At 33.6% G+C, this 18,564-nt stretch overlaps 1 protein-coding gene across 1 annotated transcript; it reads right to left on the minus strand.

Annotated features, from left to right (window-relative positions):
• Positions 1–5,109: 5,109 nt before the first annotated feature.
• Positions 5,110–7,403, minus strand: LOC131039865 (probable polyamine oxidase 5). The gene has a single exon (XM_057972722.2). The coding sequence runs from the start codon at positions 6,870–6,872 to the stop codon at positions 5,196–5,198; it is 1,677 nt and encodes a 558-aa protein (XP_057828705.1). The 5' UTR covers positions 6,873–7,403; the 3' UTR covers positions 5,110–5,195.
• Positions 7,404–18,564: the final 11,161 nt, after the last annotated feature.

Raw genomic sequence — 18,564 nt, forward strand, 5'->3', positions numbered from 1 at the left:
TCATGTAGAGTGTTTTCATAAAACATTGATCATGGATGTCGTCTTCAATACTTGAACTTGACTTCACTTCTGCTCCAATGCTTGATGAATGGCCGATTGCTTGCTCACTTGAATTTGCTATTGTAATTAAGATTTTTTTATTTTGGTTAAATTTCAAAAGAGGGGTAAACCTCCTTTTATACTTGTCTGCCCAAAAATCAAATTGAATTTCCAAAATAGGCCGACACGAGATCTAAATCCCCACTCATTTGTGATGACCATTGTGAGGCCTCATTTTAGGACCTAATTAAGAGGACCAAGGTGTGGTATGCCCTAGTCCTAAAATCGTGAGTCCGGAATGGGGGGGAGGAATTGGGTAAATGATGAAAATGTAGGTTTGGAATGACATGTGAGCAAAATCAGCATTGCAATCAGACATGGGAAGCTGAAATGCCAAAGTGAGACCTAGGTGAGAATAAAATTGTAAGAAAAAACAATTTAGGATGCTACATTATTTAATTTGATTATTTACTTGAAAATAATTATGATCCATTTCATATCTTTAATAAATTATTAAACCAAGATCAACAACACATGCACATCAACCGAAGACGTTAAAAAGACCAACTACCAACTAATTGACAAGGTGAGACAACAACCCTAACTGCCAAGATGACAACCAACTTCCTAACAACCTAACACTAGGTTCATGGTCCAATGAAAAGTTTGATCAATCTGTTGTCTACATACCTCTCCTTGATGATACTCTCCCTCCCTATAGAGGCATTGTCAATCTTACATCCACTTGGTAACATAAAAAATGGTTAGATTATTCAAATCATCACAACATTTCCAATTATATGAAACAACATTGTTAGAATCAATCTTTCAAATCCATAGTACAACTCAAATTAAGATTACGCATCCACATATGCAAGTAATAAAATGCAAATGATATAACAATCACAACTACATTATCCTTTACAACCTTTATTGAAAAGAGGGATGCAATAGAGGTGATAACAAATAGGGGGAAGAATTGGTTGGGTTTATTTGGAATTTTTTTTTTACTACAAGTGATGCATCTAAGTGAAAGAGTGTTGAATGAATATGTCATGATGTGTGTTCTTGGACTTCTAAAGAGAAGATTATGAAGTGGAAAATAAATGAGGGTTGCACCTAAGTGGCATGTTGGCATAGTGGTTGAGCTTTTAGAAACTAATAATCTCACATCATCAACAGAGACACTTTATCTCAAAATCATGTGTGTCAAGAACAAATGAAAAATTTATATGGGTATGCAAGGTTCATCCCCATGTAGGTATGATATGTTATAATAATGTTGATACAAATTGAATGAGACATCAAATAATTGCTATAGAAGCATTAGGTAAGCTAGTTATCTCCTATTGACTAATAAATAAATGCTAGTTTAGTAGGTCATTAGTTACAAACCCCTATTGATAGTTTCAATCTGGTTTAAGGTTAACATGAATTCAAAGAAATAAAAAAAAATTACATTGTTTGTTATCCTTAATTATTCTCTTGTCCAATGATAACACACAATATTCTAGCATGTGTAAGATGCGGACTACACCATAGTGGATGTTCACCCTATTGCCCCAAGACTCCTACATATATTCAAGATCATATTATTGGACATTAAAGCATACTAGTCATAGATAATACCTATAAACCCAACCTAATAGTTAACACAATCCATGTCTAGCAACGCCTTATTGGCACATGCTATATTAACCTAATGTTTTTGAATTTTATATATTTTCACATCCCTACAAATACAAATATGGTGAATCTAAATGAGAGAATAGATATAATATTTGTCATATGTGGCCTAGAGAATTCAATCAAGGTTGACACAAGGAACATTTTCATGCTCCTATAAATATTGATAATAGTTCCCCTTACAAACCCAAACACACAACAACAACAAAGAAATAAACAAAAAATGTCATAAAGAAACACTTGCTTTCTATTATCCCAATGAAATGAGAACTACAACATTCAAAAATTTACATGCTACAACCACATGGGATCAAATCATTACAAAGAAATCAACTCTCTAAGCAAACTCTACAATTTGGAGCCACAAACTATATTGATGGATATGTCCTCCTTTATACCTTGGTTCACCTCTTTATTTAGCACCAATAATCACCTTAGAATGTTCTAGAAAGTGTAACTTTTCTTCTTTTTGGCATCCAATAGTCCAACGATTCATTTTCCTATCCAAGTGGATTCTTCATTGAAACTTGATTTTTGGTGGCACAACTTTTGAGAACCATAACTTTTGACTCAAGTGTCTTATTTGCTATTATAACATATCATTGGAAAACTTGCTAATAGATCTACCACACCAAATAATATGAACATCTAATTGTCTGATTTTCAAACTTTTTTGGGGCTTCTAAGGTCCTCAATTTTGAGTTTGAAACTTCATCGAAGAAATTTCTCAAAATGAAAACTTTAATATCTTCCAAACGGTTCAAGATATTGAGATGATTCTTGCCGAGATCCCTCAATCCACTACCTACTTCTAAAATGGGATTGCTCTTTTGCTATGTGTGACCATTTAGATGTGTATGTATTTCAAATAAATGTATATTATATGTTTATCCGCCTTGCACCCTTGATGCCATGTGCCACCACTCGAAGCCATCTTGGTGTCACAGCTCTTGGATGGTTAGTGTCTCAATCTCTCTATTTACTAGATGCCTTCATTTCTCTACATCTTGCTTTTTAGTGACCTCACAATATCTTCTTGTGTAAGGCCTAATAGCTGTTGCTACTCTCGTAGTTAGCAATTTTACCTTTTTCATCTCTGTACTTAGTAGCGTACTCCCCATGTTAATTTTCTTGTATACAATTATTACAATTCTAAGTGCTAGGGAGTGTTCCCAACAGTTGGGAACCTTCTTGCCTCCCTTTTCCCATATGCATTTCTAATCTTTGTTTTGCATTGATCTCTTCTTTTGTAATCCTGTCATCTTGGCAATCTTGTTTGCTACTTTTAGGATACGGTGCATGTTTCGTGGCCTTTGGAACTAATCTCAAGCTGATATTACATTGTCTAAATCTTTATGGGTCACTGCCTTCATTTTGCATATTGTCATCTAGTGATCAATACCAGGGATTTGAGGAAATCGAGTCCCTTGACTACAGTATAGACAAATTTGAGAGAACAAGATCAAATTGCAAGTTTAATAAAGTAATTAACATGCAACAAATTAACCGTTATAATTTTCTCTAATGTAATTATTAACCTTTCATCCATGCCTGTCAACTACCTATTTCCAAATGAAAAAAAAAAAAGGAATGAGAACACTAGAAATTTCACTGGTTTTTGTTCAAAACAACACAAACTTTCTATTATTGCTTACCTTGGTTGATGTGTTGAAACAAGGTGTAGTCCAGCGAAAGACCTAGATTCAGGCCCTTTCAGACTTGAAACCCCAAAACCTTACCCCAGAAAAAAAAAAATGAACTCCTTAGTTGATATATGTAACCCAGATCTGATACTACAGATAAAGAGTGTTAAACCAAAGGAAAAAATTATGCAAGGTTTCCTTTGATAACTAATCAAAGCTACTATAAATCTGCATGCTATTGCAGTTTCTATCCAATTCAAATATGAGAAAATATGAGAAAAGGAGAAAATATGAGGAAAGGAGAAAATATGAGAAAATGTTTGAAAATAACATAAGGAATTAAGCTTTATTCCTTAAAACTGATTCAGAAATTACATCCCAGATCTCATGAAGCATATTTTGGTCCTAAGAAGTCAGGCTGTTTATATTTTTCACTTCACAATTGTCAGTCAGTTCTTAGTAGGGTTTATATGCTGAATGTGACGAAGTGAAGTTGGGATTTTGTTATTTTGACATCAATTTTGTTATTGTTGTTTAAGTTGTTAAAACCAAGTCCAGAGTGATATTTAGTTTCATGGTTTCTAGCATAGTAATCAGGAGATATGGATACCAGTATGGAAATGGGAATCCTATTTCAGAATGAAGCTGTAGTAAGTGGGTACAGTGTACCTCCTCGTACCAAAAAAAAAATTAAAAATAATAATTAATTAAAAATTTACAAACATTAAATCATAATGTTATGGGGCTGTTCCAATCTATTGTTCTCTCTATAATAATTTTCGTTGCAAAACTATGCTGTGAAAATATCCAATTTTTAGATCTCACTCTTTTCCATCGTTCTGGTTTTTTAACTATATTTTTCAGTTTTTTTATGATTTCTTCATTTCAACAAGGAATAGGGGAAAGGACACAGTAGTTGAGCATGTTCCAATAATTGTGAATTATATAACACTTGTTGATTTAATGCTTAATATTGCACCAATAGTTGTGACTTTAAAATTGTTATTGTTAGTGCTAATGATGACTACCCATAATTGAATGAAATGTAATCCTTAGATCTAAATAGTAACAAATCATGTGATGTCACATCAATGTACCAATAAAACATGACTTAGTGCACAAGTATCGGTCTCATTCTTTTCTTTTTGGGCCTTTTTGGACACCTTGGCAAAAAGCATGCTGATGTGACCCTGAAACCTTAGTTATAAATAGGGGACTTTCCAAGTAAAAGCTGCACTGAAAAATTGAAAATGACTTGAAATTTCCATATAAGATTTTGTGAAGCATGAAGTTAAGATGCTCAATTACTGAATCCTCTCCCTATCTTAGATGAATTTTGTTTTTCCCTTTTCCAAAAAGATATTTAAGTTTTTTTTGAACAGGGAATTCAGGAGGATTATATGGCAGGAAATGCCATCAGCCTAATAGAGATGCCTCTACAGCAGGAAGATGTTTTCTGAAGTTTATAATCTCAATACCTATATCCTTCAGTTTCAGTGGATTCTAAAATTAGCATATATGACAGTTGTGTATTGAAATGAATTTTTTGCTCTTTTATATACGTATATACAAACATCAGTTCAACTACAGAAATCAGTTACAACATTCAACATAACGTAGTTTAGAACTATCACAAAAGTCCTGCAACAAAAGTAGGCGGCTATTGTTTACCGACAGGAATTATTTTAACTAATTCTATTTATCTTGGAGGCTTGAAAGAAATCATAGGTAAGCAATCAACAATCTTAAATTCTAACATAATATTATTGAAGTCTGATATTACATCCTATTTCAAAAGGAATAACAGTAAATATGAACCAAACGCAGCTATGGTAAGTTATAATGTTTGAGCAACCTGTTTGCTTCTCTGACTCCACTTAAAAAGGCAGCATGAGTTGTTGAATAATAGTTCCTATCAGTAGCCTCCCCTGCAAAAAGAATCTGAAAAGGCTTCTTGTTCTGATCCTCAGGATACGGCAATGGCTCTGCTAGTAGTTCAATATCTTCACCTGAAGAACCTAGAGGAACATAGCTATAAGACCCCCAAAACAGAGGATGTGTAGCCCATTTGCTTCTAAGAACAGCATCAATCACAGGCATTTTGTCCTCGGCATTGTCACTGTCCTTCGCAGGATTGAAACCAAACGCAGAGAGAGTATTAAGCATCCCACGGATGACGTCTTGATCTGACAAGGACTCCATTTGCATTGCTTCCTTTCCCGCAAGCCATGATGCAACAATTCTAGAATTATTATGTATGGGCGTCATGGAGTATGTCTTCCGCATCCAGCATGGAATACCTCCAGTTTCACAATCATCATCACAGTCACTATTTTGTTGTTTTCGAAATACAAATATGATGCTTGGTACATCTGAAACACTAGAACTGAAGTGCATGTGCACCTTATCTACCACCCCAAACCCAAGCCTACTGATTGCATCAACCTTTCTTGATGGTAACGGAGGTTGAAATCCGCCAAAACTAAGGCCATCTGCCTCATCCTTTCCACTATCAACATCATTCTTCTTGCAACCTTTTATACAAGATTTCAGTACACCCAATGAAACAGTCAAAATCACATGATCAGCCTCAATATCAGGCCCTTTTAGCAACACAGGCTTACTCCCGTCACAACACCACTCAATCCTCTCAACCCTAGCATTAAACATTATACTTCCCTCAGGAAGCTTACTTACAAGTTCATTCACCACACTAGAAAAGCCCCTAGGTATAGGCAATTGCATCCCTGGAAACTCCCTGTACTCCCCGAAAGCTTCTAAATCAACATTATCCAAACCATCTGCAGCAGTTATACATCTCTCCAAATTATACTGAGTAGAAAACACAGCCTTCTGCAACGACCTCAAATTCCAATTGGGTGCCCCAAAAGATCGCTCCCCATTGCTAAACGGTCCAAGCTCTGCGATAATAGCAGACGGGGAAGGAATTTGGGATTGATTCTTCTTAGCAGCTTCCTCCAAATATTTATCTAATCCTTTTCTTAAATAGTCTCCCAAGCTTCTACAATCCGTAATCAATTCCTCAATCTTGTGCTGTTCCACACCATCTGCCAAATTTATCTCAGTTTGGGACTGTTTTTGCACCGCAGACACAAAATGCCTATAATAACTCACCATCGGAGCAACCACAGTAGGAGGAACAATCGATCCACCTTCAGCAATAGCGGGAGTAGCCAAAGGAAGACCGTCCATGAACTCCCATGGCTTGCTTTTATCACTCATAGCACCAATCTGCTTCGCAATGGCATAGATGGGGCTTCCTTCTATGCCATGAATCCATGTAGCACCTGATTCCACATTCTCACCGTGGAATTCAGCACTAAGAATCCTTCCCCCAGCTCGATTGCTTGCTTCTACAACAACAAGATCGAAGGGGGTTGAACCGTCGCTGGTTCTGCACGCTTCGATTAGCCTATTCGCAGCAGAAAGGCCCGCCATTCCTGCGCCAACAATAGCAATACGAGGCTTCGTAGCTATGCTCATGATGATTTTACCCGTACACCCAACTGTTGAAAGATATTCAAAAGTCCAACACTGATACACCCAACTGGTGAAAGTGAACCAGAAGCTCTCTATCAATATACGCAACTGGAGAAAATGACTCACAAACCCTATAGTGTTATACCTAATTGGTGAAACCGATTCAGAAGCTCTGTATCAGTAATACACAACTGGTGAAAGTGATTCTGAGGCCCAATTTCAGTCTACACAACTGTTGAAATCGATTCAGGAGACCTATTGTAACATATCCAACTGGGTGGAATGAATTCCAAGCCCTAGCAGTATACCCAACTGCAGCAAATGATTCTGAAACCCTTTAGTAATATAGTCAATTGGTGAAAGTGATTCAGATGCATTGTACGAGCATTACCCAGCTAGTAACAAGGATTCAGAAGCTCTGTAATTTAATGTGAAAGATCTGAACCTGTGTTTAGTGAGATTGGAATCACCCGAACAAATATTTTTGGAATTTTTATTTTTTTTAATTGAACAAAGAATGTTTTTGGATTGGACTTGGTAAAGCCGGCCAGTTTTTATTTTAAGTATTTGTATTAGGGTGAATTCAACGTGGCAAACACGCATATAGTATTTTAAAAAATAATGACCAGACAATGAGCAAGACGTAACACAAGTTTTCTCTCGTTGGTCTTTATATATTAATTTTGATGGAATGTGCTTCGTACAAGCTCTATGGATAACCAATTGTTTTACATACTTGGAGGGTTAATTTGACTAGATATGTATAGCTTTTATAATAAATATAATTGACTTATTTGATTTTGGGAGTATAAATTATTTTGTGAATATTTTGTTTTATATGGATAACATATTTTTTACGATATGGTGTTCACAATATAAATTGAGATTGTTTTTAGATTTATTATGTATATTTTTTCGGTTGACGATGTGGATCACACTTAGTGATCTATCATTAGAAAGAGGAAATATCGATAGTGATGGATTATTGAATGTGATCTGAAACATCGAATAGAGAAACATGCATAGCAAATCCAAAAGCAATCTCTTTATTTTTGGGTCAGCAAGTTAGGTATAAGGGAGTCGTACCCCATATAAAACTTTACAAATAAAAAAAGGTAAAGTGCATGCCCTATGAATACGGGTGCATAAGGATAACTACAATACTCAAATCACCTATCTAAAAACTAATGTCATTGTAAGTCTTGCTAGTCCATCTTAACATGGGAGCTCAAAGACATTTATATTTCATTTTTTTTTTCCATTCTTGGAAGATCTTAGCATCATTTGATGCAAAGGAACTAATTTCTTCCTCTTTGACTTTTGTCCTTTCTTGATCTATTTGAGGAATAATCCAAGTTTTTAATTCATTTTTTCCTACTATGTTGTCATCATATTCCCTATTCATGCCCTCATAAGGAGAGCCAAAGACCCAGAAGGGGCCACAAATTTTTCTATAGTCCTGGATAAAAAATTCTCTTAAGGAGTTGTTGAAGCCTCTAAAGTATCTCTAGAAACCTTATAAGTATCCCAATAATTGAGTCTTGAAGCTTGCTTGGTGTTGGGTTGGCTAGCGAAGGAACAAGGGATGAACCTACATCGATCTAAGTAATGGAACACCATAATGATATGGTTCAACCCCAATCCACCAAATGGGTGAACCGCTTGAAGCCTGAAAACTCCCACCATGAGTTTTTATATCTGGACATTGGAAAGGAGAATGGTCAATTTAGAAGCATTCCCTCCACTTAAACACAATTCTTTAGTAGTATACTAGTTACAGCCACATCTACCGCTCACTTTCAAAGAAATCTCAATGAGAAGACCTTTGGAAAGATCCATTTCAACACATATTTGTGCACATGTGGAGCTTGCATAATTAATTGTTTCTTATGAAAAACAATAAAACTTTCCTAGAATGTTTCTAATGTACCATAAACTCTTTGATTCCCATAATTGCAAGGGGGAATAAGGTAGATGAATCCAAAGGAAAGAAAAGGAGAAAATCTCCATGTGAGGATCAAAAGATGGAAACCAAGGTTTCATACAAAGAAACCCTTGAAAAAACCACGAGCCATTTTTTAACTACTTTTCTTTATTTTCAAGGGAATCAAATATGAGGATTAAAAATCTCTTGGCACAAGGGTAAATATGAAACGTATTCTCCAAGCCATCTATCCAAAATGTCATCATCAATGAATGCAGATCACCAAGGTTCAACCATGTTTTCACAAATCTAAAGATGAGGGTGTGATCTTGGACAAATGACTCTCTGTCACAAACAAGATCCTTCAATGTGAATCTTTGGAATATGAGTTGATCAATGAGAATAATGGGTAGCCCACCAACAACTCTCGTTATACCAAATCCACCTAAGGAAGGGGTGACTAAAAGGGATTTGGGTGACCAATATATTCGAGACTCGGCCTAATTGTCAAAGGTACCAATGTGTTGATTTGCTCATCTGCATAGAGGATCCACCAAAAGGGATTTAGGCAATATTTTTTGCAAGCCCTCAAGGGAAAAATAATGAATTCCATTAGCAAGCGCTCCCCTCAAGTTATGCAGACAACTATTAGACCTCTGTGTATTCTTGCCTAAGATGCAACCAGGGGAAGCAAGCTATGCAAGACCAAATTGTCCATGCAGGCATCAAAAGCGCATGTGATAAGACAATTTTTTGAATTTAATAATTAAATTAAAAATCAAAAAATAATTATACCTGTATGCCAAAAATGTGGTCTTCAACTAGCAAGAAGAAAAACACTTCAAACACACCAATGAAGCATTGCATTAGAGTTATAAATCATACACAAGTTAGTGGATTAAAAACTCCTAAAATCGCCTCATTGTCCTCTATCTTTAAAGATCTTCAAGATTCAAGGTGGCCCCCACTTGGAAGAGCACTTGATCTCTTAGATGACAACCTAGAGAATGAGATTTTACTGATGTGCTAAGATCAAAATAGATACAACTAAGATTTTAGCTAAGATGAGATGATGGATGAAGATAGGATGCGAGACGGAAGACTAGATGATTAAGATGTTAAATGTATTCCAAATTGAATATTAGATGATGTTAGATGAGTTAATTAAACTAGATGAGTATAAAATATTATGAGATGATATGCAATTAACTAGATGATATGCTAAAATGAAGCTAAAACGCTAATGCTAATGCTAAATGGCTTGGATGCTTGAAGATGGCTTGAATGCTTGAAGATAACAAGATGAGCTCCTTAACTTGCAAAATTACTATAATTTAGATGCACAAGATTGAGATATGAATTGAAGGAGAAATGGGCTCTATTTATATAAGAATTGGAGAATTGGATGGCCAAGATTGAATTGGCTTAAGGAGGGACAAGATTGAAAGTTATTAATCCATGTGAGATTTTCAACCCAATCCCATGTTGACAAGTGTCACCATGAGATTGCTTGAGAGGAGATGGAGGAGGCTTTAAATGCTTTAGAAGACTTAATGGCTAATACCATGCAGGCAAATTCATGGAATAAAGCTTTTATCCAATGAATAAAGATATTGTCCAATGGACAAAATCTTGTGCAAAGCTCAATGTGAAGTTTTATAAGAGCATTAAAAGCTCTTTGGAGACCTTGGAGGTTATCTTGTTGGAAGTTAGATAACCTTCAAGACTTTTGTGAGAGTCCTACAAATTTGGGGAACTCAACAAAGTTAGCTTGTTGAAAAGATAAAACTTTAAATGCATTTACAAGACTTTCTTCCAAAATTAGAAGTGACTTCCCCAAAATTTAGGGATGTGACCATGATAGAAGAATTAGACTAATTAAGTGGGTTTTGAGAGGTTCTAGAAGAATGCTTAGGAAGTTAATGGAAAATGTAGGAGAATGCAAGTGGGAGAAATAGGAATTTTTAATTAAAATAAAAAGATTTATTTCAACTTTAAAATGAATGCAACTTGCATTTGGATAGATATTTAAGAATATTAATTTATTTAAATGTGAATGTGAATTTTGGATTTTATTTAAATAAATCTTAATTTATTTAAATGACAAAAAGGGGGATAAAACATTAAATGCTTGAAGACTTTGAGGGAAACCATTAAAGGCTTAAGAAGACTTTAAGGGAAAGCATTAAAGGTTTGAGAATAGTCTAGAAGGAAGCCATTAAAGACTTGAAGACTTTAAGGGAAGCCATTAAAGGTTTCAAGTGGGTGGGGATAAACAGGATTTCAAATAAATAATTTATTTATTTAAAATTGTGGTGGAACTTACATTTGTAGGAAAATGCAAGTGGGTGGAGGAAAATAGGATTTTTTAGATAAAATAAAGGATTTTTTTTTAGCCAAAAGGAGATGCAACTTGCATATGTTGTAAAATGCAAGTGGGGTGGGGGAAATAGGGATTTTTAATTAAATGTTGAATTTAATTAAAATGGAAAGGGGATTTTAATTAAATGTTGAATTTGATTAAAATGGCTAGAAGGGGATATTTAATTAAATGTTGAATTTGAATAAAATGGCTAGAAGGGGATATTTAATTAAATGCTTAATTTAATTAAAATGGCTAAAAGGAGATATTTAATTAAATGTTAAATTTAATTAAAATCGCTTAGATAAAAGAAAGGGGGAATTAATTAAATCTTTAATTTGATTAATGGTTGATTAGAAGAAAAGGGATATTGATTAAACCTTAGTTTAGTCAATAGGCGGATTAGGGTAATTAAATAAATATAAATTTATTTAATTAGTTGTGCAAGTTTTAGGTGTCTACAGTACCAATTGATCAAATTGTCTATGCAGGAATCAAAAGGACCTGTGATAAGACCATTTTTTTAATTTAATAATTAAATTAAAAATTAGACAATAATTTTACCAATTGAAAAATAACTAAGGGTTTGGAAGCATTAAGAGTTGTCATCGAAACAAACCCCAAGCCATCGCTAGAAAGACTTTTTTTTTCATCCTCTGAGTTGGGCAATGACATAGAATGACAACATCCATCAGTAGAAACAACAACCTCTCTACAAAAAGTACCTTATTGTACTTGTTGATGCAGGTCCATGTAGGGGGTACCTTTCTGATTTTTATAAAAAAAAATTACAATAGTTTTATAAAACTAAGAATTTTATTAAAAATAAAATTTTAAAAATATTTGCACAATTTTTATTTTTTTTTGTAAAATCGTATCATTGTAATTATGAGATCCATACCATCATGAAGAATAGTTTTTTTAGAGGACTCTGAGTAAAGTTTTTTGATTTTGACAATTTGATAGTTGATCATGGGGTTTTTGGGCCTTCTAAGAGTGATGACAAGGTCTGTTTTGGCTCAAAATGCTCAAAAACTGTAAGCACCTCCCATATTTTGTAACCATCTCCAAACTTCAAACCCTTATAGATTTGGAATCTAGAGTCTTATTTTGACAAAACAAAATGAAAATTTTACTTTCTCAAACATTTTGAATCCAATGTTGACCACAAATTTGATCCAACAAGTTATGATGTTTACCTATAATACAAATCCATGGAAATAAAACTCCAAAATGCGCTAGAAGTATTTCAAAATGACTAATCAATGGTACTTTATAAGCTCTGATACCATGTAATATTTGGTTGTACAGATATCCACCCAAGATCTAGAGGCCTAATAGAAAGCACAAGAACAAGAGAGAATCAATATGACAAGAATAAATCATATTAGACTCATAAAAAATACAATAGAATGGAATCAATGGGATGATAGTACATAGGAGCTTGGTTAAGTAGGCCAAGGTGAAACATAGGAAGCCATAAGATTGTGAGAAGAGTCTTAATAATATGATGTGATACGTAAAATGATAACTTATTTCCCACATAAGGTAGAAAAGTGGTAATGTGATAAGTCCACTAAATGTGATAATTCCACTTAAGGTGGATAAATTATAATATGATAATACCATCGAAAGTGGGATTGTTCCTATGTGATCCCTAAGTAAACTTAAGTGATAAGTGTAATTGGAACCTAGGTGAATAACTTACAAGGTACAACACCTAATGGGATTCAAACCTTACAACACTACCTCTGCAAGATTTCTTACAAACTTTTACTCTAGGTTCAATACCCTTGGAAGGACTAATTGAACATTCACTCACTCTTATACCTTCTGGGGCTTCTTAAAACCTCAAAAAACTCCACGGGGCCTTTTCAAACCCTCACTTCCTTTGAAAACTCAAAAAAAATAAAATTTTCTCATGAAACCCTCAAATCACTATGTTTTATGACAGTCTTTCTTGCTAAACATATGCTCAGACCTGCATATCTTGCACAAATGATTGAATAAATACTTTTCCTTTGCTGGAGACCTAGGTATAAGTCTAATGAAGGATTATACCAAGTTTAATCATTTTTTAACAGTGCAAACAAAAGTTATGAATTTTTCAAGTTCATTGGAAACCCTAGCTCTGTGATAGGGCAGCCAATGGTATTTTTGTCATAACTTGAAAAAAACACAACGAAATCACTCCAAACCAATTGAATTTGATTCTTAAGACATGTCAAAAACCTTTCCAACCATTTCCAGGCCTTCGACTATCTTTACAAGACCATACAAATTAAAACTCAAACTATTATAGCTGGAAAATTGTTAAGAAACAAAGAATTTTCACCAAAGCTCCTCTACAATTTCTTGGAGCATGGGTTATCATTAATTCCACGTAAATAAACACCAAGAATAGTTACAATTAAAATATGCATGTCTCTTTGCATCCAAAAACCTAAAAACCTAATGTCTTTTTTTTTTAGCAAAAGTGCAAAATATGCCATTTTCCAAGACTTCAAACCTAACCTAAGTTGGTAACTCGCTTACAAACCCACTTGGGTGGTTTAAGAGGTTCATTATAATATTATTTTCCACTTTTAAAATATTTTCAATCTCCTTAAATAAAATTACTAACTTTTGACCTCCTAGAACTCCTTAACAAATTCAAATATCTAAACACAGTCTTTTGGAGGGAAACTCCTCTAGACCTTATTACATACTCAAAAGGATCCCATTAAGTGGGAATCCATGTTAAAACACCAAAATTGACCTCTTCATGAGATTTCTCATCAAAATACAAAACTTACATTTTCAAGTTGCTAGATGCTAGATGCTCTCGCATCATACTCCTGACGTGGAAGAAATTTGAGTTCCATCTCAAATGATGGTCTTCTTTTTTTCTCTCCTTCCAAGTATTTGTAGTTGGTTTCTGACCTCCCATTGATCCTCACTATGCTTGGACTTATAAGCTTTATGTTTCATTGTTTTCACTCTTTTGTTGTGTTCTTCCTTCTTGTATTTTCTCCTTCTTATCTCATTCTCAACTACAAGACTCCAAAATTCTATTTCTCTTTCATATACCTCAATACCACTATCCATTTCTTCATCCTCTTCATTCTCTCTTAGGTGTGCACCTATACAAACATTATCATCTACATAAATTATATAAAAACCTTGAGGCCAACGTGCCTCTTCACTATCTCGTTATGCTTGCTTTCTTGTTTCTTCCTTTATCTCGACTATACTTATCTTCATATCAACTTTCTTATCATTACTAGCCTACTAGTTCTTTTAATGTGTCTCTTGTCGATGGAACTTTGTATATGTGTCCGCTTGAAAAAAATTCTCTCATTACTTCTACACTTACTCTTACGCTTCACTTAGCTTGAAGACACTCTTTATATTCCTTCATGGCAATGCCAATTAATTTGTCTTCTTTATTTGCTTCGTCATCTCTTTTCAAGGAAACCATAAATTTCAATTCAAGGAAGCCACCTCATCTCTTTATTTATCTTCTTGTGTATCAGCCAATAGCGAACATATTTTTGGTATCTTTCCTTAAGGCATTGTTTTACTACAAGCTTAATATCTTTCTTCAACTCTGACATTTCTCTATCAAACTCTAAATCTTGTTTCGGCATATTCTCTTTGTTCTTGATGCTTTCCTTTTTAGTATGTTGTTGCATCTTCTAGCCTTTCCTCTTTTCGTCTACCTGATACCTCATCTAGGGCTTCTGTTTTCTTTTCTTACTGCCCAATCTTTTGGTACCAAGTTCTCTTCATTAACTTGATATTCTGCAACACGTATCTGTCCAAGTATCTATGAAGACAACTAACCTCTTCATCAACCTTTTGAAAATCTCAACTTCTTCTTGCTAGACCTTTCAGGGCTCCCCAGATATTTTAGGCTATAATACCAATAATGATGCAGAGGATAAACAATAAATTACAAATCTAATGGGATTCAAACCTTTAACCTTGCCTTTGCAAGATTTCTTACAAACTTTTATTCTAGGTTCAATACCCTAGGAAGGCCTAATTGAACATTCACTCACTCTTATTCCTTCTTAGGCTTCTTAAAACCTCGACATACTCCATGAGGCCTATTCAAACCCTAACTTCCTATGACAACTAAAACATGTAAAGTCGTCAATCTAGGATCTAACCCTAAATTACTCTTTATTCATAAATAAACTTAAATTTCAATCTCTAAGCATATTTTATACAAGATATAAGCAAACATCGAAAATGGATATAAATTACATTCATAGATATATCATAATAATGCACATGAATAATACAATATACAATACTAAGAAGTTCTTATTTCCTACTTAGGCTTCCAAATTGCCTTAAGAATATACAAGAAGATGCATCTGTCGATCTTTAGTCTGAGTCACTTCCTTCTATCTTTTGAACGCAGACAAGAACAAGAATCAAGCGCTTTTTCCACCCAACCTTGAAGCTTACGCTTCCCCAAAATTCTTGGTCAATCAAGAATACCCGACCCTGCACGAATTGGTTTAACCAAAGAATTTGAAAGCAAGAGGGAATCTGGTGCATGCCTAGATAATATATGCATTTTCATTTTTCCTACTTCATTCTAAGAAACAAGCATTCGCTATCATACTAGGATGTGGTAGAGAGCATAAATAAGGAATTTCCATCATTTTCTACGGATAATTCAAACAATAACTCGGTTGAGTATATGCCATGCACAGCAAAATAATAGTTGGAAAAAGCAACTATTCTCCTAAAACATCCACATTTGGCACTCGTCCCGAAAGGTAAATTTTCTAACTCAAGCTTAACCCTAGCTTGATTCCCTCAAACACAAATTCCATTGAGAATACAATCTTTCTTTTAAAACAAAAATAGAGATATCATTTTTCCTTACTAATCATTACTTGTCTAATATATATCTATCGAAGACAATCTTTCATATTTTGGAAAGCGATAAACTTTTATAAGCAATAATCTTAAAATCAATCTTTCGACTAATAAAGTACATACAAAAGAAGGTGTTATACATGTATGAAATTAATCTCATATATAACCAAAAGTACGCAAACACATTCTTAAAATAGAAATAGAACTAATTATTTTTGTGCAAAATACGATATTAACAACATCTTTTCTCTAAATTCTTTTCTTCTATTCCACAATGGTTTACAAAGCATTTCAAATAAAATAATAAAAATTGCTACCCATTTGGACATACATATCTATTATCTAAACTTCCATTTCTACACATTTTATACCAAATTTAACAAATAAAATGAAACATAAACAAAGGATTCTAACCTCTTGGAAACTTAGAGTGGATTGTAAGATTTTGACCTTGTCGTTCTTCGTCAAATGATTCCATGCCTTGATCGCAAGTCTCTCTCTCTCTCCAACTATTCTTACCTTTATATCCAACTATCTCTCTATCCAACTATTCTTCTCCTCTATATCCAACTTATTCTTCTCCCCTCTCCCTGTGAGAAAGAATGAAAGAATGTGTGTGTTTATACGTCTATTTATTCTAATCTTCAGCTATGTTTGTTGCTATCCTTTGGGCCTTATTTACTGTTACCATTATTTCTATTGTCATGTTTATTAGTTGGTTATAACTGAAATCTCCACGCATGTCTTTAAATTAAATACGACCCTCATTTTGTGGCAAGCTCGAGTCTTTTTATTGTTTAAACTTGCAACCGTTTCAGTTGGAGCTTTGATTGTTGCTTGAGTCGAACATGGATCATGGAGGCGTTTACACTAACTGCCGACTTCTCAGCTTATACACCGAAGAGTCATGTTGCATGCCAAGTCACCCACCAAGGGTCCTGGAAGTGTTAAGTCTCCCATCGTGCCTTGGCCTGCGTAAATGTTTTGACCACGGCTACCGTGGGTGGAGGGAGTCGACTAACAAACCGACCAAAGTGGCTCTTCCTTTGGCTTCAAATAGTCATTTACCCTTAACCCGCCACCTTTTACTATTAACATGTTTAATAAAACAATAATATATTTGTAATATGGTTTTTTTAATTAATATTAAACATTAAACTTTGTTTAATAAATTCTTTGATAAACCCTTTCTTTGATTAAATATATATATCGGATTTTCATTACATAATTTAATTTCATAAATACATATACAATAATTACATACATATTTACAAGTACATGATCAAATTATTATTAGAATTCATACACACACACACACACACACACACACACACATATATATATATAATGCTTATATATTTTTAATCTCAAATGATTACGTATATGTATAAACAAAATTCTTGACAAAGTCAAATTTCACGATAATTGGATATTGATTTATGTAAATGATTGAATAAATTTCTCATATATATATATATATATATATATATATATATATATGTATATATACATATATATATATGTATATATATATATATGTATATATATATATATATACATATATATATATATACATATATATATATATATATACATATATATATATATATATATATACATATATATATATATATATATATATTATACTATTATTCAATTTTCAAAAGTAAACTCATAAGTACAATTTTCATACATTTATACATATCTAAAAAGAACATTAAACCTAGGGTCAATATTCATTTTTGAATCGTTTATACATTCTATCTCTTTTAACAATAAAGCATAATATTTCACAATCACTCACACAACTTAGATTTAATTCAAACACTACTCACATCATGGAATTAATGCACATGTATAAACATTTAAATCAATCTACTTCTCATTCCAAATTCATCATTTCAATTTGAACAAACACTCAAATAAGGTCATTTAAATCATCCATATTTTCAAGATGCAAATTATAAATCCTAATGTGGTGTGTGAGAGATTCCCTTTTCCATCGAAGTCATTTAGTTAAAAGCAATTCTACCTGATTCGTGTTCTCGCCTTCGACCTCCTTCACCTCATCCTGCATTACTTGCACTCAAAAGTTTATCAGTATTGACAAACCCAAAAGAATATTTAAATGTCGAATTTCATATCAATTGCAGGAGTAAAAAGCATACTATATTTCCTCATACTAGATTATGAATGATCTAATCTATTTTAAATTTAAAAATCACATTACATCTTTAAATTGCACATTATTAAATAAAACGATTCGTGACAAAACAAAAATGAATTTTCTCATTAAATCCTCAACTCACTAGGTTTTATGATAGTCTGTCTTGCTAAACACATGCTCAGGCCTGCATATGTTGTACAAATGATTGAATAATTAATTTTCCTTTTGTGGACACATGGGCAAAAACCTAATGAAGGATTCCACCAAGTTTAATAATTTTTTAATAGTGCAAACAAAAGTTATGAATTTTTCAAGCTCACTGGAAACCCTAGCTTTGTGACAAGGTAGCCAGTGCTATTTTTGC

The sequence above is a fragment of the Cryptomeria japonica genome, chromosome 5 (assembly GCF_030272615.1).
Source record: "Cryptomeria japonica chromosome 5, Sugi_1.0, whole genome shotgun sequence".
In the NCBI taxonomy this organism is placed as follows: Eukaryota; Viridiplantae; Streptophyta; class Pinopsida; order Cupressales; family Cupressaceae; genus Cryptomeria; species Cryptomeria japonica.

Bases quoted from the DNA above. Each gene is read 5' to 3' on its own strand.
- LOC131039865 (XM_057972722.2), bottom strand. From the start codon at position 6,872: ATGAGCATAGCTACGAAGCCTCGTATTGCTATTGTTGGCGCAGGAATG.